Source organism: Carcharhinus amblyrhynchos, unplaced genomic scaffold, assembly GCF_965287045.1.
Source record: "Carcharhinus amblyrhynchos unplaced genomic scaffold, sCarAmb.v2.hapA scaffold_47, whole genome shotgun sequence".
Lineage (NCBI taxonomy): Eukaryota > Metazoa > Chordata > Chondrichthyes > Carcharhiniformes > Carcharhinidae > Carcharhinus > Carcharhinus amblyrhynchos.
The window spans coordinates 3,227,560-3,252,227 of record NW_027649788.1 but is presented as its reverse complement, the minus strand read 5'-3'; the positions used below and the strand labels follow the sequence as shown (position 1 = coordinate 3,252,227).

The window sequence follows — 24,668 nt, the reverse complement described above, 5'->3', positions numbered from 1 at the left end:
TTCACCTCTCCCTCTGTATCTCTGTGTCCCAGTAGGCTGATCCAGTGTGAATGTAGGCCTTGCTTGTCAGTACGAACCATTCAAGTTGACAACTTTAAATATCAATCCCCCACTCTCTGTCTGTCTGTCTCTCCCTCTCTCTCACTGTCCCTCTCTCTCAGTAACTTCACTGCAGTGTTAACGTCAGCCTGACTTCTGACACTTAAGAAACTTTAAAAACTCACTCTCTGCCTCTCTCAGTTCAGGCAAACAACTGCAACATTAGACTCCAGCTGTTATTATCAATACCCCTTCCTATAAAGGCTAACAAACCATTGGCTTTCTTCACAACCTTCTCCACTTGTACTGCTACCTTCAAAGACTTGTGCACTTGCACCCCCAGGTCTCACTGTGTTTCTATACACTTTATAGGCTTACCCTTTATCATATAACTGCCCCCTACATTATTCCAGCCAAAATACATCACCTCACATTTATCCGGATTAAACTCCATTTGCCATATATCTGCCCAATATCCCAGCCTATCAATATCCCGTTGTATTGCCAGACACTGCTCCTCACTGCCCGCCAATCCAGCCATCTTGGTGTCATCAGCAAATTTGCTGATCACACCACCGACTCCCTCTTCCAAATCATTTATATACACTACAAAGAGAAGGGGTCCCAGTACCGAGCCCTGCGGGACACCACTAGTGACAGACCTCCACCTAGTAAAGGACCCCTCCACAACTCCTCTCTGACTCCTCTTAGCAAGCCAGTCCTCTACCCATCGAGATACCTGGCCTTGTATCCCATGAGCCTTAATCTTTTCCACCAACCTACCATGAGGGACTTTGTCAAACGCCTCACTGAAATCCTTGGTCGGAGTCGAGTTGTAGTGGGACTCCCCACCTCAGGATGATTCCGTATGCTGGGATGGGCTCCGGTGGTGTCTTCGCAATCCCGAGTTGGGAATGCTTCCACCCAGCGGGTGAATTGATCGATTCAGACTAAACAATATTTCTTCCCTCGGCGAGTGGGTAGGGGGCCTCTGAAGTCGATCTGCAGGTTTTCCCAGGATCCCTTTGGTCGGGGTTGGTGGGCCAGTTTGACTCTCAGGGGTGGGCCCGGGTTGTGCTGGGCGCGTATGATACAGCGCTGGCAATGTTTGGCTCCACCCCGTCCCATCCCTGGCCACCACCAATCAGCTGATAGTGGGGCCAGGGTCCCATCCCAGCCGGAGTGGTGGGGCTCGTGGTGGACTCGGAGTAGTTCGGTGGGTAGAAATGAGGGGGCGACGACTTGGTGCCCTCTGCGCCACACTCCATCTTTGTCCCTGGACGCCCCTGCCTGTTCCCACTGTGCCACCTCATGTGGGCTGGTGTTACCCTGCAGCTCATAAAGATCCACTTCCTCCAAGGGTGCTGTTGTGGTGGGGGCTGTGTGCGGGAGAGCTTCCCCAGCTACAGCCTTGGCTGCAGTGTCTGCGAGTTGGTTCCCTTTCTGTTCCGCTGTCTTTACCCTTTGGTGGGCTTTTATCTTCATTACGGCTGCTTCTGAGGGCAGCCTGGCTGCAGCTACCAGGTCTTGGGTTATATTTTCATGCCTGATGCACCCCCCAACCCCCAACCGTGCTGATAAACCCGCGCCTTTTCCAGGTCATCATGTAATCGTGGACCACCCCAAATGCATATCGGCTGTCAGTATACACATTTACTCGCTTTTCCCTTCCTGTCTGGAGGGCTTCCGTGAGGGCTATGAGTTTGGCCATTTGGGCTGAGGTCTCCCCACTCATAGTGTCCTTTGCTCCCAGTGTCCCTTCCTGGTCTACTATTGCCCAGCCTGTGTGGTATTGTCCCTCTACTTGTCTTCGGGACCCATCTACATACAGTATGAGGTCGGGGTTATCTCGGGGTTGGTCATTAATGCCTCCCTCCGCTTCAGTGTCTGGGTTAATCGGGCAGTAGTGCGGACTTCCCTCTGATAGGAGTCCCTCAGCGGGGTTCTTCCCAGTGACCCGCACTATCTGGACTGACCGGTCTCGGGGGAGGAGTACCACTTCCCAATTGGCCCTTCGGGCGTCCGAAACAGTCCGGAGTCGGCCTGTATTCAGGAGCTCAGCGATGGTGTGATTCGTGTGTGAAATGATTTCTCCTGACATAGTGATCGGTTCCCGTACCCTGACTGCCCAGGAGGGGCAATCTAGAGCTGCCACACACTTGTGCAGTCCCTGGGTTCCCGGGGATTGTCGGGTGGAATAATATGCCACCGGTCGCATGGTCCCCCCGTATTCTTGGGTTACCACGGAGCGATAAAATCCCTCTTCTGGGTCATAGAAGAGGTGGAAGGGTTTGAGTATATTAGGCGGGCGTAGGGCTGGAGCTGCTAATAGTTCTGATTTTAGGCGGGTGAATGCTACCTCCTGTTCGGGTCCCCACTCGATCGTTCCTGCTCCTGGCTTTCCCCCTTTGACCAGCCGCTGAATTGGTTCAGACAGAGATGCGAACTGGTCAATGAAATCCCGGCAGTCGTGAAATAGTCCCATAACTCTACACACCCCTTTAACTGTGTTTGGACAGGGCATATTTATAATTCCGGTCTTCCGATCGGAGGAGAGGGCTGTCTTTCCTTGACTTATGTTGTTTCCCAAATCCCGGAGCTCCTGTTGTGCAATCTGTGCCTTGGTTGGGTTGATTTTAAACCCCGCAGCCTGCGAGGCGCGTAGGATTGTGGACAGGGCTCCGATATGTGCTGTGCGGTTGGTGGAGGCAATGAAGATGTGGTCCACATATTGGAGGAAGGTCCTTCCATATGGGGACAGGTCGCAGTCCTCAAGGGCCTCACTCATAACTGGGTGGAAAATGTTGGGAATGTTGTGGAGCCCTTGGGGGAGGCGTGTCCGTGTGTACTGTTTCCCTCCACAGGGAAAGGCCAACCTTTCCTGGGAGTCCGTGTGAAGTGGGATGGACGAGAATCCGTTTGCTGTGTCTAACACAGAGAAAATACCATGTTCAGATCCGAGTCCGTTAAAAATAGTGGATGGACTGGCGACTATGGGGTGTTCTTTGGGGGTTATTTTGTTGAGGGCAGTGTAGTCTATGGCCAGTCGGTAACTTCCGTCTGGCTTACGGACTGGCCGTATCGGGGAGTTGGTGTTAGACACTGTAGGTCTTCAAATACCCTGGGCAACCAAAGCCTGAATGGTTTTCTCAGTGGCCTGTAGTGCCTGGGGCTTTATGGGGTATTGTATGTGAGGGGTGTGGATGGGCCCGTGTATGTGTAGGGGAGGGGTTTTTACCAGGCCGCAGTCTTGTTTCCCTGCTGCCCAGACTTGGGGTAATGATGGACATAGAAGCCCTACTATCCCTTCCCTTCTCCAATCTCAGGCTGTGGGTGTGTGGTCTCCTGCCCGGATTGCATCCACGTTTGTGTTCGGGACCCAATATCCCCGAATCCCACTTTTGTGTTCCTTTCTCGCAGTCCACAGCAGGCGCTTGTTAAAGGCACCCACCACCGCCCCCGAACTCCCCCCCAGGAGGTCTATTCCCAAGATTGTTCCCTCCAGATTGGGGCAGACCCAGAAGTGTACTGGGAGTAAGATGTCCTCAATCTCTAGTAGGACTGCCTGACTCTGGTAAGCTGTAGTTCTATTTCCCCCGACCCCCCCACTACTACGATGGAACAGTGGGTTGTAGGAAGTGCCATGTTGGTGAGGGATATCGCGGCCCCCCCCCCCCCCCCGTATCTATTAATATTTTGCATCGCTGGCCCCCCCGTAACGATGCACTAACCCAGATGTGGGGGTGGGCTCCTGGGGTGGGGTGGGGGCCGACGCGATTCATGCGGTCTTTCGCTCCGCCAGAGTCTGGATAATATCCAGCAGCTGCTGGTGGCTGAGGTGTGCGGGATTGGGAATGACTTCATTCCCTTTCAGCTCGGGGGGGGCTTGCCGGGGTTTGGTCGTACCTGGGGGGGGCTCTCTCTCTCTCTCTCTCCTTGGGAACCTCCTGCTTCAGCAAGCTGAATCGCTGTGTCCAGTCCTGCTGCAATTGGGGCAAATGTGGGAGGGTTGGGACGCCTGGGCTGGGCCGTCCTTTCTATAATGACCAGGTTTCCCACACTTGTAGCAGCTCCCTCCGTCAGTTCCCAGGGAAGATCCCCCTGCCCTAGCGCTTTGGATCTTTCTCTGTTGGTTGTCTACAGTAATAGCCCAGTTCTCTCGCTCGTCAAAGGTGTTAAAGTTTCCCAACCCGGTCTTTAGGATTGCTCGGTGCGCTGGGCTCAGCCCGTCCTAATATAGCTGGAGGAACGCGGGGTTCTGTCTATCGGCATCGGGCATTCCCCCGTGGGCCCAAAAAGGCATCAAATTTCCATCGCCCGTATTCCTGGGCTTTCTCCTCCTTCCCCTGCACTAACCCTACGATTGCGTTCCAGCTCACGGGGACTCGCCCCATGGTTTGGGTAATATCATCTTTAAAATCCCTCAGAGCTCGGTCTTGCTCTGGGCGGCTCTGGTTCAGGTTGGCGCACCAGGTCCCGTTCTGGTGCTCTCCCTGAAGCCAGGTCCAATAATTCCCCGGCATTTTGGCTCTTAGGAGCCCTGCTATCTCCCGATGATAGAAATTGGGACACATTTGCATCTATTTAAGTGTTTTTGCCAGAAGATCGCGTTACTGTGTGTGGGCTGGAGGGTCGGGAGTTTGTCCAGCAGTTTCACAGTGTCCCTCCCCCGGGGTAAGGGATACACGGGTCATCTTTCTCCGAGCCTGGGCAAATCGCCCTCGCCCGTCTCCCCCTTGCCCCCCCCCGGGGACACACTCAATTTTAACGGGGGTGGTGCCATAACGCTCTGGGATGGGGGGGTCGGTGGGAGGTGGAATGCTCCCTCCTGTTGGGCCTAATGGACCCATCTCATCCACTAAACATTCCCAGTCGGGACACTCCTCACTGGGAGGTTGGTGTGAGAAGTCGGACAGCGCTGACAGCACAGGGTTAGTGTCCATCACAGCGGCGTGTTGTCCCTGTGCAGCTTGTTCCTGCTTGCCTTGTACATATTTATGAACTCGTCCTGCAAGGGTGAGATCAGCCTTTAATATTAGCATCCAAGCCTTCTCATCCTTGCTCCTTTTCTCTTTCGCCCACCACTCCCGTTGGGTTTCGAGAGGGTCGTGGGGTTTCCACCCTGCCTTCATCGTGCTTTTAATTAGATTCTTGTTTTTTTTCTCTGCTAGATAGCGGGTGAGGGACCCTTCTGGTCCCCATTCAAAGGTGGTACTGTCACTCTCCGTGTTAGTTTCCTTTACTCGGGTCAGTAGTGTAACTAACCCTGGCTCTAATGCTTTCACAGATACTTGTGTGTGTATCTGATTGGGTTACGGTCTCGTGTTCCCACTGTTAGTACGTTTGTACCTTCAGTGACAACCCTCAGAGCCCGACCTGGGTGTAGCGGGGAGATTGCCGCTCTCAGAGGCAGGTGAGCTCTGTACAGCCTCTCCGCAGGGGCCGCAGCGTACGGAGAGACTCCCGACTACAGTGACCGGGGCCACTAGCTCCTACCCAAACTCCTATCGCTAAATCGACTCTCAGAGGGCAGCCGTTTCCCGATCTCCCAGGGAGTCACCCGGACCTGGGTGCAGACTGGCGTGTAGTCGACCGCGGGTCGGAGTTCCCCCGATGTGTAGTGGTTTTTTCACGCTACCAGAGGTCTCCTGCTTGTAGTGGTGGAGACACTCACAGAGGCTCCAGACTTAGGAGCGCCCGGACATGGAGCAAATTCCTGGGGGATTTTGCCCCCAGTGGCCCGATCTCTCGCCCCTGCAGAGGTCCTCACCGACTTGCAGCTTCCGGACGTGTCCCGAACTCCGTGAGTCCGATCCCAGTGGCCCGAAACCTTGGACGTCCTCCTTCACCTTAAATCCCAGGGTGCTGTCCCTGAACCATAAATCCCAGAGGAATATCCCTACTCTGTAAGACCTGTTCTGTCGGCTCCCCTAGTGGGCAGTCAGTCTGTGGTCGGGCTGGTCGGGGGGGTCAGCGGGAATGTAAAAATAACACGATTCCAGCCCCCAGCCCAAAAAGAAACTTAAACCCACGTTCCCGCTGTGCAGCTACTGAACGGACCCTGTTCACAAGTACAGATCGAGGCAGCCGTGAAACACCGCTCTGACACTGGGACACTCATATTCCGCGGGTTTGATGAAATGAGTAAAGATACTCACCCAGTGCCGCGAGACGGCGTTCCAGCGACGGTCGCGATCCCGGACGAGCCCCCAATTGTTAGCGCCAGTAGACGAAACGGCCACGACGGACTCAGGGTGAAGGTCAATAACGGCACAGCTTTATTTTCATTTCTGTCGACGGAGAAGCACAGTCAGGACATCCAATCGGACTGTCCCGAAAGCGTTCTGGCCGTCCCTGGCAGCAGGCTATAGTTATAGCTGAACTTCGGGGCAGTGTGCGATTCAAATGCTAATACTTTATTTCCAGTATTCGACTTTAGCCACCCTGTCTCGATGTTTCCAAGTGTTGAGGAAATTGTTTTCGGTGTGTGTTAATTGTTTTGTCTGATTGGTTATTTAATAGTCTCGAATCCCCGGGGTTTGAACCATAGGTGTGTCATTGATCTCAAAAGAGGTTTTGAGGGGCCAGGAATGTTTCCTTAACGATGCTAATTTTAGGTGTCTCCATGGGTTGGTTGACTGTTTTAAAGGTGCTGATTTTGACGGGGTGGAGATTTAGTTCCTGTCGGTGCCATCCTGTCCAGCTTCCCTTATGTGCCAGCCCTCACCTGCATTCTAAAAGCATGCTCTTGCCCACAGATCGGTGTCTGTTACTTTGTGATTCTTGATGGAGGGGCTCTGAGGGGAGCTTTAGTTTGCTGCCATTTTGTGAGCCCAATTTCATAAAATTTGTTGTCCGATAACAAGGGCAATTTAAAATCAAACTGTTTGAGTTCAGTGGAAATGCAAAGATAATATATGTCTAGGAATGTTTCCTCAGGGGGACTCAGGAGATTTTTAAAATGAGTCTCAGATCTCACATTCCATTATCCTAGAATTGTGCAATTATAGAATGTGTGCAGAGCGAAAAGAGTCCAAGAATGTGAATAACTTATTGAAATCGACGGATCTGCGAGTACATTTTGAATCAGACAGGGGAACGTATCCCGTGGTGTGATGAATTGCGCTACTGTGTCAGACAGATTTACTTTCATTTAATGGAGGGCGGGTCCGAAAGGCCATTGGTTTCAGAAAAAAAAGGCTGATAAGGAATATTCACACGAGGACAAAAAGAGATCTAACTGTCCTTGTGCGGTAGAAAGATTCTATTCGAACCTCTATAGTCATTCGTTCACCCTATAAACAGACCACAAGACATTGGGAAATCTATTATGTGAGTCCAAATACATTCTTCCCATTGCCAGCTGATCAGGACCATATTGTGCACAGAACAGGGGAAAACAACGAGACTGTGAATGTGTTGAGTCATCTCCCTTTCTTGGATTTGCCATTCAAGGCATTCTGTCTTCCCATGGTATCTCTTTTTACTGGAAACATTTCCCAATCTCCAAAACAGATGAAGCAGTTGACGGACAGAGACTCTGTTCTGTCAAAAGTTAATCCATTTGTGTTGTAAAGATAGGCAACTATCATAGAGGATGAGTTATGTATGCAGGATTGATGCATACTGTGGGGGTCACGGATGGCCATTTCGACCCTGTTTGGGAGCAGAATTCATGATTAATATTCCAACTTCTATGAAAGTGAGAAACTACATCAAATATTTGCAACTCATGGTGCACATGATTCTTCTGTTTTGGATAATGGAACTATGTACACAATGTTTTTTCTTCAAGAATTTATGCAAAACAATGGCATATACTATTTCCGTCCTGCACCATTTCATGCGATTTCAAATGGTTTGGCGGAGCCCTGAAGTAGGGATTGAAAAAAAAAGTAGATGATTCGTTGAGTACAAAGATCTGAAGATTTTTATTCCAGTATTGTTTCACGCTACAAACGACAACTGGGCTATTTCCAGCGGAACTGCTGCTATGTGGATGGTCAAGTGTCACGTACCATCGAAATCTCAGAGCAAAAAAGGGCAAGAGAGAAGAGAAGCAGGAGTTGTTCAGGAGGACAAAATATTACAAATTATGCAGCATGGATTCGTTAAGGGGAAGTCGTGTTTGACGAATTTCTTGGATTTCTATGAGGATGTGACTCGTGTGGTAGACAGAGGGGAACCGGTGGATGTGGTGTTTTTAGATTTTTAGAAGGCATTTGATAAGGTGCCTCATAAAAGGTTGCTACAGAATGTTTGGGTGCACGGAGTTGGTTGTAAGGTGTTAGCGTGGATAGAGGATTGGTTGTCCAAGAGGAAGCAGAGAGTTGGTATCGATGGGTGCTATTCTGATTGGCGGTTGGTGACTTGTGGAGTGCCGCAGGGATCGGTGCTGGGGCCTCAGCTATTTACCATTTATATAGATGATCTGGAGGAGGGGGCTGAGTTTAGGGTGACGACATTTGCTGGTGACACGAAGATGAGTGGAAAAGCAAATTGTGTGGAGGGTGTGGAAAGTCTGCAGAGGGATCTGGATAGGCTGAGCGAGTGGGCGAGGACCTGGCAGATGGAGTACAATGTTAGCAAGTGTGAGGTTATCCACTTTGGCAGAAATAATAGTAGGAGGGATTACTATTTAAAGGGCGAAAAGCTGCAGCATGCTATGGTGCAGAGGGACCTGGGGGTCCTTGTCCATGAGTCGCTAAAACCCAGTCTGCAGGTGCAGCAGGTGATCAAGAAGGCGAATGGGATGCTGGCCTTTATAGCGAGGGGGATAGAATATAAAAGTAGGGAGGTCTTGCTGCAACTGTACAGGGCACTGGTGAGGCCACAGCTGGAGTACTATGTGCAGTTTTGGTCGCCGCACTTGCGCAAGGATATTTTGGCCTTGGAGGGAGTGCAGAGGAGGTTCACTAGGCTGATACCGGAGATGATGGGGTTAGACTATGAAGAGAGACTAAATAGACTGGGTCTGTACTCGTTGGAGATTAGAAGGATGAGGGGGGATCTTATAGAGACGTAGAAAATAATGAAAGGGATGGATAGGGTAGAGGTAGAGATATTCCTGACGCTTAGAAAAGATAGCAGGACTAGAGGGCACAGCCTCAAGAAAAGGGCGGGGTGGGGAGGCAGTTTAGATCGGAGTTGAGGAGGAACGTCTTCACTCAAAGGGTGGTGAATCTCTGGAATTCTCTGCCCGTTGAAGTGGTGGAGGCTGCCTCGCTAAATATATTTAAATCAGGGGTAGATAGGTTTTTGATAGACAAGGGAATTGAGGGTGATGGGGAGAAAGCGGGAAAGTGGAACTGATCCACTTCTGATCAGCCATGATCTTATTGAATGGCGGGGCAGGCTCGAAGGGCTGGATGGCCTACTCCTGCTCCTATTTCTTATGTTCTTATGTTCTTATTACTTACTCTCCATTTAAGTTCAGTATGTTCCTTAGTGGTTTTATTCGATGACAATTGTTTTAACGGTGTTGAGGGACTTAAGCATGTGTGAGTTTTGACTTTTTTTTGGTTTTGATCTTCAAGAGCGTGATCTGGAAACAAAGAGAGAGAGGGAAGGAGAGGGAAAAAATAATTGCAGATTTATAGAGAGACAGACAGATAGGTAGAGGAATGTTTGGAGAGATAGATCAACAAAAAGGTAGACAGACAAACAGACTGGCATACAGGCAGGAAGACTGTCAGACAGTCAGGTTGACAGACAGATGGATTGATAAATAGACAGACAGACAGACGGGTCGCCGGACGGACGGACATGTGATGGATGGATAGATGGACATTAGAGAGACAGACAAACAGAGCTCCCGTTATTTCCTTCTAATAATCTGCATGCCACCACTCGCCATTTTGCCGTGTCACTTTGGTGTGTCCGATTCCACCTGCTACAAATTTGTAGTTGCTACAAATCATTCAAAGTTCTCCCGTGTGTTTATCAATCCGTTTATTGTTTTGTCTGCATTTTCCACTCATTGTTTCTTTTTCCAGCCCTTGAATTGGTTGCCCTTTCTCCTGAGTCATGGGCTGTTGCCTCCTGACCCATCGTTAATAGTACTTCCACGTTTTTGCCCTTCCAAATGTTTTACTTCTGGTTCACTGAATTTCACCTATTGCAGCACACCGATGCTGGGAGCTGTTTTCATTGTTTGCATTTATTAATTAATTTAATAATTGATGTAGCAGGATATTTCACTGCTCCCTTTAACTGCTCTCTGAATTTCGACTGAGTTGCTACATAAATAAATGTGTTTGTGCAGCAACTTAAATTGCGCAGCATATATGCAATGTTTTCAAAGATATAAAATGAAAGATCATCTAAGCTACTAGCAGCATTAAAGAAATATAAAACGTACACTAACCACAGAAATATAAAGCTCCCAGATATGGTGAACAGTAAAACTATAGATTTCCTTCTGCTCTCCATCTCTGGATCATTGCAATTATCTGCTTTTTTCTGACCCCTGAATCCCTTGCGGACTCGACTGGCCACTAAAATGTGTCTGACAGTCAGAGCGTTGAGCAACAGAATTAACCCGAATGGCATCAACGGGTTTAAAATCTTTTCAAAATTTCTGAACCCAATCCATCTAGGGTCAGTGAAATAGCTTCGCTTATTGGAACAGTACCATGGTACATTGTCGACAATTATTTTAGGTTTAAATCTAAAATAGATAGGAATATTTTTCAAACCGAACAAAGTGCTGGTTGTCCCTAGAACTATGGACGCAGTTTTCTTGGTGCAATATTTTGATGTTAGCTTTTGGCAACAAATAGCAATAAATCTATCAAAAGTGAAAGCGACTGTGAACCAGACAGAACAGTCTGTGGCTGCACGGAGCAGGACATAGCGAACACTACACACAGGCGTTATTATGAGGAAATTCGGTGGGAAATAATAATCATTGATTCGATAGAGAATGACCTCATTAATAATGACCAGTAGATCCGCTATGGCCATTGCCATCAGGTAGCATGTGGTACAACTGGAAAGGCCGCATTTCCCGTTGGACAGAATGATGATTGCCACTGAGTTAACTGCAAATAAAAAGAAGGAACATACATTATAAGCCACCAATAAGCATCTTCCCTTTCTGCACAGAGAATACTTTTCTTTTTGCAGCAATGAAGCGTGCATGGGGATTCCGACGTTTCCAGATTCCCTTGCAAACTCAAAACACTCCCTCAATCAGAGAAAACGATTTGTTTCGGGCCATTCCCTGGATTCTGGAACGGAGCTGTTGATGTTTCAGTGTTTTATATTCAGAAGAATAATAATGTTAGTATTCAGGCACGATCAAAGTGCAGCATTATTTTCCACATGGGAGATTACTAAATTAAGAGAAGTTGTGTTCTTTTTGGTTCGAAACCCTTTGCCTATTGTTTGTGTTCCTATCTTCAGGTGATTTTTTTTTTGTGGTGCAGTTGTATTATTACGGAAGTCACACCAAAACTGTGGAGGTGTGGATTAGCTAAAAATAACGCGTCTCTATAATATGGAGACGAGGAGGATAAGGGGTGACTCAACAGAAGAAATTCAAATTTTCGAGGGGTTTGAGATTTTGAATGTGGATAAGATACCTGTAATACTTATGAGGCTGTGCAAACCTAAATTTCATCAAAACTAGGCGAAACTATTTATGAATCCACAAAGATATATATTTCACAGGCAATCTTTTATTCCATGAGTGGAGTAAAAGTACATTTGCTCCGACATAGAATCATAGAGTACTGAAAGTATGGAAGGAAGCCTTTCGGCCCATTATATAGCAACTGGCTCTCTGAAAGAATATTCAACCTCGTATCAGAACCATGACCTATCCCTGTAACTTTACACTTTACTGCTTTTAGTTTGCATGCCGATTTCCTATCTCATGCCTTGAAAGGATATTCCTCTATCATTTGTTTCATGGAAATTCAATCCAGATTCCAGCAACAGTCTGAGTGAAAATAAACTCACATTCTCTTTCGAACTTTGTGCCCATTATGTTGCATCTCTTCTCTAGTTTTTGCTGCTCTCTCAGTTGGGAGCAATTTCTCATGATTTTGTTCTATCTGTGTCCGTCGGCATCTTGAACAACCAGATCAAGTGGCGTCTCAGCCTTATTTCCTCCGCAGATGATAGACCACTCTCTCCAATCCATCAAAACAGCTACAGTTCGTTTGGCTTGGAATCAGGCTTCTGAATTTCCTCTATACACTTTCCAAAGCCTTCACATCCTTCTCAAGTATTGTACACATACATGGATGGAGTGTATTTCAAATGTTTATGAAATGTGAAAAAATGTTCACGGAGTGAGTTTGAACCACGGCGAGGAAGGAATGGAGATTAGACCAGCTGTAATAAAGATAGACTGAGGACAAAATAAAGATTGAAGTAAATCAGTTGGGGCGAGTTTCCATGTTTTAACATCCGAAACTTGAGTATTACATGGCCAGAGATATTAATGTTTATTTCATGACATTTGTAGAGATAACCTCTTAAAAACACTGCGCCCAGGACCTAATGATTATCAGGACCAGACTTGGGGAAGAAGATCAATCGTTCATTGACAATTCGGTCATTGAATTTCCTTAGTATGAGTGAAGTTTCTTCCCAGATTGAATTATATTGTCCATTGACAAGTCTTTATCTGCTCTCCAGTTACCACCCCAAACACAGGATTATTTTAACTTGATAAACATTATTTTTTTCTCATTACTGAAGTCAGATGCCACATTCTAATTGGTCATCATATTCAGTCTAACTTTTGTCAACTCGTCACCTTGGAAATTCATGTTCCTGATGGTTTTTTCCCTACTTCGAAGTTTGGATCAACAGAAACAATATTCCACTGAATCCAACAACTGAAAGTCATGGGTGGGATGGAAATAGTTCGTCCAACACAACACGACTACAAGAATAATTCAGGAAATTTAGTTTCTCCAGATTATTTATTTCATTAGAATCCAACTAATTATGTCACTTCAGTGCAATGCAACATGACAAGAAACAGATTGAAAGCAGAAACAAGCTTATGCATAGTTACACTATATAATGTGTTTTAGCTACGTACCAGGAACACCAACTAAGGCAAGCAACAGATAGAATATTTTCCTGACCAATTGAATAGGTCGATGCATTTTCTGCGTGGAATGGCCCTCTTCCTTTGCTGAGCAAGTTATTCCTCTGAATTAAAATCTGTAGTGACACGTCCCTGTGCATTCACATTTATGCGTTCCCTCGATCTCCATGGAGATACAGCTGTTGCAAAAGTGTTCTAAAAATTGCTATCTTTATATTAGAACACACACATTAGGGCAACGGGATAAATTCCCTGTGGATTGAATACACGAGATGCTGAGACTAAATTGAATCAATGTGTTTTTTTCATTTACTAAGCAACCGCCATTATATGCAATGCATATTCATAACTGTAGACTATATTTAACAGCAAACGAAAGTGATATCATTACCCTCCAACCACCATGACTCCCATGCCTTGACCTCATGTCAGGAGTGCAAGGACTGGGAGTTGAATGTCCAAAGCTACTCAGTATTCTAAAAGAATATAGATGGTAGAACACGAGCTGGGGTTGCTTTACTGGTTAAATATAACATCAAAGCTCCATGAAGAAATTATATTGGTATTAAAGACAAAAATGTTGCTTCTATCACGGTGGAAATAAAAAAAGAAAGAACATTCTGGTAGTAGAAAGTTGAGGGCCCCGAGCTTTAATTCCAAAGTAGGGTACAGTATATAACAATAAAAAAAAGAATTCTCATGAGAAAAGTGCAGCAGTAATCATGGGTGATTTAAATATGCATCTTGACAGGATTAGTGAAATTTGCAAAGAAAATCTCCCTCTTAACGCCACCAGTTATTCAGACAATATCTCCCACCGAACTTGCATTGCAGGTGTTCTGCACCAAATGTCTTCTCATTCTATCATTAGAGTTCACTAATCATGATTGAAATCATCCCTTGTCCTCCCAAATTATCAACATCAACCTCATGATACAACATTGCTATCTTTCACATTTTCCGTATACTCAGCTCGGCTCACCTCATCCAGGAATGTTTCCTTTCTCTTTAGATGATACGGTTCTTGCCGTAAACATATCCTGAACGAACTCTGGAAACTCTTGCCCACTTCTGCCCTTTACAGTAGTATTAACACTCACGTGTCATCAAATAAATGAAATCTCAAAATATAACAATCAGTCTAGTCTCTTATTTAGGTTCAAATTCCCGTTAAATGTGATCATCTTTGTATTTCATTCCATCGGGCGACATGAACAGCGCACTGGGTGAAATGGACGGTGGAAATTGAAAAGGAGAGAAAAGGGCCTGAAATATACTTGGGCCAAATAATCCAAGTTTCATGCATCTGAGGCCTGCAGTCGAGAGGGTGCAGAGATACAGTCCATATTATTTATTTCAGAATCGCGATTCTGAAAAATTCAATGTTTTGGAAAATGGCAGCGTCACATGTCTGTCCATGAAATGAGGGAGACAAAAAACAGAAAATTCCACTACAATTGGCCTCATATCTGTCATTGGGCAAATGCCTGAATTTATTAAAGGAAAGAGCAGCAGGAAATTTAGAAAATCAGAACACCATCCAGATTAGGAAATATGGTTTCACAAAAGAAAATTATGTTTTAAGGATTTACGAGAATGTTCTGATGATTTAGCAGAAAGATTCAGTCATGGACATCAAGTGAAGTAATGTATTAGTACTACGAAACAAATGAGAATTCGTTAATGTGCCACATAAAAGGTTGCAGGTCTTCATGTTAATAGATGAGCATGGATATCGGATTAGTTCACAAACAGGAATCATAGAATTGGGATAAACAATTCATTTTAAGGTTAGTATAAAGTAAGTATTGAATTCACAGAGATTAATCCTTGTGGATCACTGACTTGCAATCAATATGAATTTATTCAATACAGTCAACTCTTCTGAAAATTCCAAGATAGGTAGAAAAGTACATCGTTATGAGGAGACACAAAGTTCCCGTGTAGATTAAATGAAGAGGTAAAACTTGGACATGTTACACACAGTGTGGGAAAATTGAGGTTGCCACATGGTTCGGAAGAATACAAAAGCAGAACATATTTCATATTGAAAGCCACTGCAGAATGTTGTGATATAGAGGGGCAAGGATGTCCTGGTACACGAATGACAAAGTCATAGAAACATAGAGGCACACGGTGCAGATCATGGGAATTCGGCCCATTGAGTCTGCAAAGATTTTCTAACAGAGAATTTTACCTCGGCACACCAACCATGCTTCCCCATGGCTAATCAATCTAACCTGGTCTCCTTGAGAAAATAAGGGACAATTTAGCATGGACAATCGACTGAACCTGCACATCGTTGGCTTTTGAGAGGAGACCTAACACACCCAGAGGAAAAACATGCAAACACGGAGAGAATGTCTCGCTCCACACAGTCAGTCACCCACGACAGCAACTAAATCCAGGTCCTCACGCGGGGAGACTGCTGTGCTAATCCCTGTGCCACCACACGGCCCTCTCTGTCGTATCAGCAACTATATTATCTCATCGTAAAATATGATACCCAGGCCAAATGGTCCCTTGTTTCTGGGCCCGATGACCTCATAACCTTATTTAAAAGGACACGTGTTCTATGTCCTGCATGTTCATGGGAAGGAAGGAGAGGAGGGTTGTGTTGGCTGGAGTTCGGTGGACATCTGCAAATAATCCTATACTGGGTGTGATTGAAGACTCTCTATTGTTTTGAAATTGAAGAGGAAAAGGGAGAGACCCGAAAAAAAATGTCGTTTGTCCGGTCAAGTCTGTGCCGAGAAATGATGTTTTTCTAAAGTAATGATTTTGTTTTGCATCTACGCAGACTGTATACCCCCATTCCCTGTTTATTCATGTATCTATCTGTCAAGATTTTTTTTAACCATTGCTATTGTATCTGCTTCTGTCATCCCCTCCGTCAGCGAAATACAGGTACTTACCACCCTCTCTGTTAAGTAAAATCTTGCCTCTCTCATCTCTTTTAAAGTTTCCCCGTTATGCCATAAAAAATAAGTCCTGCAGCAATTGGCATTTATACCCTGAGATAAATAGACTCTGACAAGACATTCTGCCGACTGGTCTCATAATTGTGTAAACATCTATCAGGTCGATCCTCAGCTTTTACCAAAAATAATCTAGTGGTTGGTGAGTAAAGTTGAACATTTTGAGATTGGAGCATCAGATGTGTTGCGTGTGGTGGAGTTGAGGTTTGAAGGAACAAATGAGTGAAATGCTAGATTCCTTTCTGGAGGGCAAGGGATGAAGACAATATTCTGGGAAATGCAGCATAACGGCATCATCTTTTCAAAATATAGTGCGGGGAGTCAACTTCTGAGGTTGAGAAATCAATGTCAGAAGCTCAGACGTTACATCATCCAAACAAACACACAGGTTAAGGGAACATTATTCAAAGGCTGTATAGAAGCAGACTAAGAGGAAGTTCGGTCAATGTCCATTTGGAATTCTGGTTTATAGTAAGTATTCATCCGTGTCTATTCGCTGATATTGAGATGGAGAATTCGGGAAAGGGAAGGGAAGTGTCACACATGAAAAGTGGAAATGTGAGTGGGGAACATCAAATTGATGGGAAAAAAAATGACTGTAGTGTACAGCCTTGCCAGAAAGATGGAATGATAGAAACTGAATCTTTAATTTTTCTAATTAAGAGATGAAACGGCGACGTAAGCATACCAGAGACTGCTAAGAAAAGAGGGTGTTAGCGCGAGTGGGCGAAACGACCACTACGGACTCAGGGTGAAGGTCAATAACGGCACAGCTTTATTTTCATTTCCGTCGACGGAGAAGCACAGTCAGGACATCCAATCGGACTGTCCCGAAAGCGCTCTGCCCGTCCCTGGCAGCAGGCTATAGTTATAACTGAACTTCGGTATAGAGGTACCACAGATATTAGAGGGAGGTTTTTCACTCAGAGGGTAGTGGGGGTATGGAATGCTCTGCCAAGTAAGGTGGTGGAAGCAAACACGCTAGAGTCCTTTAAGAGTAACTTAGACAGGCACATGACTGAGCTGGAGATGGGTGGATATAGGAGAACCTTTAATTAAAGGTCATTAGCATTGGGGTGTCCCTAGAAATGTAAATGGGTATAGTATGATAATAATGTTTTTCTCTGTTTTCATTCACAGGTTTGAAGTCGGTCCACCTCGTGTCCAACGAGGGGCATACACGCGATGGGTCATACTGGGGCTGCTCTTGGTTGTTCGAGATTGGCCTAGTGCTTCATGTCGTTAGTGTATGCCTAAACTGGACAAGTTTCTGGGCAAGACGACAGCTCAGTGACTATCGCTGATTGCTGTGCAGACACATGGATTTGGGCCGGTGTCTGTGGGAGTTTGCGCATTCTCCCCGTGCTTGCGTGGGTTTTCTCCAGGTGCTCCGGTTTCCTCCCACACCCCAAAGATGTGGTGTTAGGCTGATTGGCAGGAATAAATTGTCCCCAAATCAGTTTTCCCTCAATCTGGATGGCCATAAAACATTAGATAGGGGTCATGGGTAGAGAGGTGGAGTTGAGATGGCAGCGTGGGCTCGTTGGGCCGAAGGGCCTGTTTCCCAGGCTGATTTTGTTCTTTGTTCTTTGACTGGTTAATGTTTTCCCCGACTGGTCAATGTTTTGCCCGACTGGTCAATGTTTTCCCCATGGTTGGTTAATGTTGTCCCCTGGCTTCTCCAGGGACGATGTCCGACTGGTTAATGTTTTCCCCTCTCTTCTCCATGCACCAAGTCCAACTGGTTCATGTTTTCTCCGACTGGTTAATGTTTTGCCCCTGCTTCTCCGGAGACCACGTCCGACTGGTTAATGATTTCCCCTCGCTTCTACAGGGATTCAGTACACCTGGTTCATGTTTTGCCCCTGCTTGTCCAGAGGGTACAATAAAAGGGGGACTGCCATTGCCCACACCGCAGCAGCAGCAGCTGGTTAATGTTTTCCCCTGGCAAGTGGAAGCCTCCCTTCCCCCATCTGGCTGACACACTGACTTTCCCATTCCCTCAGCATCTTTACAAACACTGCCTGCCATTTCTTCAAAGCTTTGTTGACAGCTGCCTGCACCGGCTTCAATACTCACCTCTCCCCCGCTCTCACTCGAACACTCAACCTGTGCCTGAACTGAGAGAGGCAGAGAGGGAGTTTTTGAAGTTTATTAAGTGTCCGAAGTCAGGCTGACATTAACACTGCAGTCAAGTTACTGAGAGAGAGAGAGAGGGACAGTGAGAGAGAGGGAGAGACAGACAGACAGACAGACAGAGAGTGGGGGATCGATATTTAAAGGTGTCAACTTGAATGGTTCGTACTGACAAGCAAGGCCTACATTCACACTGAATCGGCTTACTGGGACACAGAGATACAGAGGGAGACGTGAAAGTTTTCCCCGACCGGTTAATGTTTTCCCCCCTGCTTCTCCGGGCACCAAGTCCCACTGGTTAATGATTTGCCCGGTTGGTTAATGTTTTCCCCAGTTGGTTCATGCTTTCCCCACGGTTGGTGAATGTTTTGCCCATCCAGCCAGTGCCTAAGTCCCCCTGGTTAATGTTTTCCCCAGATGGTTAATGTTTTCCCCCTGCTTCTCCAGGGATCAAGTCCCACTGGTTAGTGATTTCCCCATGGTTGGTTCATGCTTTCCCCACCGTTGTTTCATGTTTTGCCCATCCAGCCAGACCCGAAGTCCCACTGGTTAATGTTTTCCCCAGTTGATTAATGTTTTGCCGGACTGGTTAATGTTTTCCCCGGTTGGTTAATGTTTTCCCCACGGTTGGTTAATGTTGTGTCCCTGCTTCTCCAGGGACTGTGTCCAACTGCTTTATGTTTTCCCTTCTACTTCTCCAGGGACCAAGTCCCACTGGTTAATGTTTTCCCCATGGTTGGTTCATGCTTTCCCCACCGTTGCTTAATGTTTTGCCCATCCAGGCAGAGCCTAAGTCCCACTGGTTAATGTTTTGCCCGACTGGTTAATGTTTTCCCCACGGTTGGTTAGTGTTGTGTCCCTGCTTCTCCAGGGACTGTGTCCAACTGATTAATGTTTTCCCCAAGCTTCTCCAGGGGCTCTGTCTGACTGGTTCATGTTCTCCCCAAGCTCCTCCAGGGACTATGTCCGACTGGTTCATGTTTTCCCTTCTGCCTCTCCAGGGACTAAGTCCCACTGGTTAATGTTTTCCCCATGGTTGGTTCATGCTTTCCCCCGGTTGGTTAATCTTTTCCCCACGGTTTGTTAATGCTTTGCCCCTGCTTCTCCTGAGACTAAGTCCGACTGGTTTATGCTCTCTGCAAGCTTCTCCAGGCACCATGTCCAACTGGTTAATACTTTCCCTTCTGCTCCAGGCACCCAGCCCAACTGGTTAATGTTTTCCCCCTGCTTCTCCAGGGCCCAAGTCCCACTGGTAAATGTTTTCCCCGTGGTTGGTTCATGCTTTCTCCTTGGTTGGTTAATGTTTTGCCCATCCAGCCAGAGCCTAAGTCCCACTGGTTAATGTTTTCCCCTGCTTCTCCATGCACCAAGTCCAACTGGTTAACGATTTCCCCCTGATTTTCCAGGCTCAAAGTCCCACTGGTTGATGCTTTCCCCCTGCTTCTCCAGGGACCATCTCCCACTGGTTAATGTTTTCCCCGTGGTTGGTTAATGTTTTCCCCACGGTTGTTTCACGTTTTGCCCATCCAGCCACAGATTATGTCCCACTGGTTAATGTTTTCCCCATTTGGTTAATGTTTTGCCCGACTGGTTAATGTTTTGCCCACGGTTGGTTAATGTTTTCCCCCTGCTTCTCCAGGGACCAAGTCCCACTGGTTCATGTTTTCCTCGACTGGTTAATGTTTTCCCCGACTGCTAATGTTTTGCCCACAGTTGGTTAATGTTGTGCCCCTGCTTCTCCAGAGACCAAGCCCAACTGGTTAATGTTTTCCCCTCGGTTCTCCAGGGACCAAGTCCCACTGGTTAATGTTTTCCCCGGTTGGTTAATGCTTTGCCCCTGCTTCTCTGGAGACTAAGAGCGACTGGTTAATGTGTTCCCTTCTACTCCAGGGACCAGAATCTAACTGGTTTAATGTTTTCCCTTCTACTCCAGGGACCAGAGTCTAACTGGTTAATGTTTTCCCTTCTGCTCCAGGCACCATGTCCAACTGGTTCATGTCTTGCCCCTGCTTGTCCAGAGGGTACAATAAAAGGGGGACTGCCATTGCCCACACCGCAGCAGCAGCAGCTGGTTAATGTTTTCCCCTCGCAAGTGGAAGCCTCCCTTCCCCCATCTGGCTGACACACCGACTTTCCCATTCCCTCAGCATCTTTACAAACACTGCCTGCCATTTCTTCAAAGCTTTGTTGACAGCTGCCTGCACCGGCTTCAATACTCACCTCTCCCCCGCTCTCACTCGAACACTCAACCTGTGCCTGAACTGAGAGAGGCAGAGAGGGAGTTTTTAAAGTTTCTTAAGTGTCCGAAGTCAGGCTGACATTAACACTGCAGTGAAGTTACTGAGAGAGAGGGACAGTGAGCGAGAGGGAGAGACAGACAGACAGACAGACAGAGAGTCGGGGATCGATATTTAAAGTTGTCAACTTGAATGATTCGCCTCACAAGCAAGGCCTACATTCACACTGGATCAGCTTACTGGGACACAGAGATACAGAGGGAGAGGTGAAAGTTTTCCCCGACTGGTTAATGTTTTCCCCCTGCTTCTCCAGGCTCCAAGTCCCACTGGTTAATGTTTTCCCCAGTTGGTTAATGTTTTCCCCATGGTTGGTTAATGTGTTGCCGATCCATCAAGAGCACAAGGCCACTGGTTAATGTTTTGCCCGGTTGGTTAATGTTTTGCGCAGTTGTTTAATGTTTTGCCCCTGCTTCTCCAGGCACCAAGTCGAACTGGTTAATGTTTTCCCCTCGGTTCTCCAGGGACCATCTCCAACTGGTTCATGTTTTCCCCGGCTGGTTAATGTTCTCCCCGGTTGGTTAATGTTTTCCCCTACTGGTTAATGTTTTCCCCGACTGGTTTATGTTTTCCCCCTGCTTCTCCAGGCACCCAGCCCAACTGGTTAATGTTTCCCCCCTGCTTCTCCAGGGATCAAGTCCCACTGGTTAGTGATTTCCCCATGGTTGGTTCATGCTTTCTCCACCGTTGTTTCATGTTTTGCCCATCCAGCCAGACCCTAAGTCCCACTGGTTAATGTTTTCCCCGACTGGTTAATGTTTTGCCCGACTGGTTAATGTTTTCCCCTCCATTCTCCAGGGACCAGGTCCCACGTTTCATGTTTTCCCCCTGCTTCTCCAGGCACCCAGCCCAACTGGTTAATGTTTTCCCCCTGCTTCTCCAGGGCCCAAGTCCCACTGGTTAATGTTTTCCTCCATGGTTGGTTCATGCTTTCCCCACGGTTGGTTAATGTTTTGCCCATCCAGCCAGAGGCCAAGTCCCACTTGTTAATGTTTACTGGTTAATGTTTTCCCCGACTGGTTAATGCTTTGCCCCTGTTTCTCTGGAGGCTAAGTGCGACTGGTTAATGTTTTCTGGAATTCTCTACCCGTTGAAGCGAGGGGATTAAGGGTTATGGGGAGAGGGAGGGAATGTGGAACTGAGCCACGACAGATCAGCCATGATCTTATTGAATGGCGGGGCAGGCTCGAAGGGCGAGATGGCCTACTCCTGCTCCTATTTCTTATGTTCTTATGTTTGCATGATGGATTGGGCTAAATTCATAACCTTGCTTCTTGGGCAGAGCAGGAGCCATACCAAGCTGTGAAACAACGAGAAAAAATGTTTTCTATGGTGCATCTGCAAAAGTTGGCGAGATTCGTAGCTGGCATGCCAAAGTTCGTTAGTCTTCTGAGAAAGTAGAGGCGTTGATGGGCTTTCTTAATTTACAATGTCATCATAGGGGGACCGGGACAGGTTGTTGGTGATCTGGACACCTAAAAATGTAAAGCTCTCGACGCTGTCAACTTCGTTCTCGTTGATGTAGACAGGGACATGTTCTCCTGTACGCTCCCTGAATTCGATGACAATTTCCTCCGTTCTCTTGACATTGAGGGACAGCTTATTGTTGCTGCATCAGTATGCCAGGTTCTCTGTATCACTCCTATACCCCTGTTTGAGATCCGAGCCATTTACGGGTTGGTGTCTTCAGCAAACATGAATATCAAATTGGAGGGGAATTTAACCACACATATCGGCATAGAAGGAGTATCATTCTTACAGCCCACCAGACTCTCTGGTTCATTGTGATTAGCTCAAAAGGTCGTGTTCTCAAGACATGATTAGATTACAGATGTCCAGACGTTTATTTTTATTTTCAAGTAGGTATTTTGAACTGTGTTGCTTCAGGCGATGCCCAGGAATACAGAAGAAAGACTTATATGGTGGCTTTAAAGCATCCCTCTGCTAACAACGCACAGTGTCACCAGTGCGTATCATTTACAAGGGAAATGACAAGGCTTCTGTGACAGCACCGTCCAAATCCACAACCTCTACCACCTCACAAGACAAAGGCAACAGATGCATATGGATAACATCAACTGCAGCTTGTCCCCAAGCCATGATCCACCCTGACCATTAACAATATCTCCGTCCCTTTATTATTACTCAGTAAAAAAGCTCAGATGCCCCTTCCAGCTTGTTGGTTCTTCCGATTAATCATGGACTGCAGCAGTTTATGATGGAACTTCAGTTATTCAGCAGCTTCTCATGGGAAATTAGAGATGAGCAATTCTTTCTCACCTAGACAGTCACATCTAATGACAAATTTGTTAAAAAAAATCGGAGAGGCTGATTGTGGTATCACTTATTCCTGGCTATAGTGCCATGCTTCCATTGTCTGGCATGGGCACAGTCTCATGTTTTCGCTTCACCACCTTGGCATCCAATTTTTAGGTATTTCCGATACTGATCCTGACTTGCTCTCTTGCATTAGTTGAATCAGGTTTGATTCCCTAGCTGGATTGTAATGGTAGGATCGGGAATACACCAGGCGCAAGGTAGCACAGAGTGGTTGGAAACAATGATGCTATTGTTGCTGGTCCACAGTGGGTGTCACATTTTAGATTGATAGAAATGTTTGAAACATATGTCATCTGACATTGTGGTACAACAGAATGGAGAGTATTCTCACCATTAGGATGTAACTTCACCCACAAATGGATTGTGTGGTAACCAGGCATAGCAATTCTGTAGCAAGCATGAAGAGAGACATTTGCAAATGTTAGATTGATGAGGAGGAGTTGGGGTTTGTTTTGAATAGAGGGGAGTATGGTAGGATGAGAGAAGAATTGGCGAATGTGGACTGGGGGAGTGCGTTGGAAGGTAGGTCTGCTGAGGAGCAGTGGAGGATCTTTAAGGAGATCTTTCTTGGTGCTCAGCAGAAATTTATTCCGATGGTTAAAAAGGACAGTAGGAAGAGAGGTAATAAGCCGTGGATAACGAAGGAGGTGAAGGAAAGTGTTAAATTAAAAGCGGAGGAATTTAGAGTAGCTAAGAGCAGTGGGCGAGAAGAGGATTGGGAAAGGTTTAAATGTCAACAAAGATTGACAAAGAAGTTGATAAAGGAGGGTAGGAGAAGCTATGAGGCTGGGCTAGCACTTAATATAAAAAAGGATAGCAAGAGTTTTTATAAATATATAAAAAGGAAGAGGCTGGCTAGGGTGAACGTTGGTCCTTTAGAGGATGAGAAAGGGGAGCTAGTGGTGGGGGATGGGGATATGGCTAAGGTCTTGAATAACTTTTTTGTTTCTGTCTTCACGGAGGAGGACGTGAATAATTTGCCGGGTGTTAGCGATGGAAAGGTGGTAGGAATGGAGGGTCTTAATGACATTACTGTTACTAGAGAGGCGGTGCTCGACAGACTGGAGGGGCTGATTGTGGACAAGTCCCCAGGACCGGATGGAATGCATCCGAGGGTTCTGAAAGAAATGGCGGAGGTTATAGTGGATGCCTTGGTGGTTATTTTCCAGACGTCGCTGGATTCCGGGGAAGTGCCGGAAGATTGGAAAACAGCTAATGTTACGCCATTGTTTAAGAAGGGTGCCAGGCAAAAGGCGGGGAATTATAGGCCGGTTAGTTTAACATCTGTGGTAGGTAAAATGTTAGAATCCGTCATTAAGGAGGAAATTGCGAGGCATCTTGAAGGGAATTGCTTGATAGGGCGGACGCAACACGGTTTCATTAAAGGGAAGTCGTGTCTGACAAATTTACTGGAGTTCTATGAGGATGTGTCTAGGGCAGTGGATAGAGGAGAGCCGGTGGATGTGGTCTTTCTGGATTTTCAGAAGGCGTTTGACAAGGTACCTCACAAGAGGTTATTGCAGAAGGTCAGGGGACATGGAGTTGGGGGTAGGGTGTTAGCGTGGATAGAGGATTGGTTGTCAAATAGGAGGCAGAGAGTGGGGGTCAACGGGTGCTATTCGGATTGGCGGTTGGTGACTAGTGGGGTGCCCCAGGGGTCGGTGCTGGGGCCTCAGCTATTTACCATTTATATAGATGATCTGGAGGAGGGAACCGAGTGCAGGGTGTCGAAATTTGCTGATGACACCAAGACTGGGGGAAAGGCAAATTGTGCGGAGGGTGTAGAGAGTCTGCAGAAGGATCTAGATAGGC

The 24,668-nt window shown here is 46.6% G+C and overlaps 1 protein-coding gene across 1 annotated transcript in view; it reads right to left on the bottom strand.

Annotated features, from left to right (window-relative positions):
• Positions 1–10,185: 10,185 nt before the first annotated feature.
• Positions 10,186–24,668, bottom strand: part of LOC145337370 (putative G-protein coupled receptor 139) — a 52,875-nt gene continuing 38,392 nt past the window's right edge. Inside the window, exon 2 of the mRNA XM_080182161.1 lies at positions 10,186–11,081. Coding sequence (XP_080038287.1) covers positions 10,186–11,081 — 896 coding nt within the window. The remainder of the gene's footprint in view (positions 11,082–24,668) is intronic.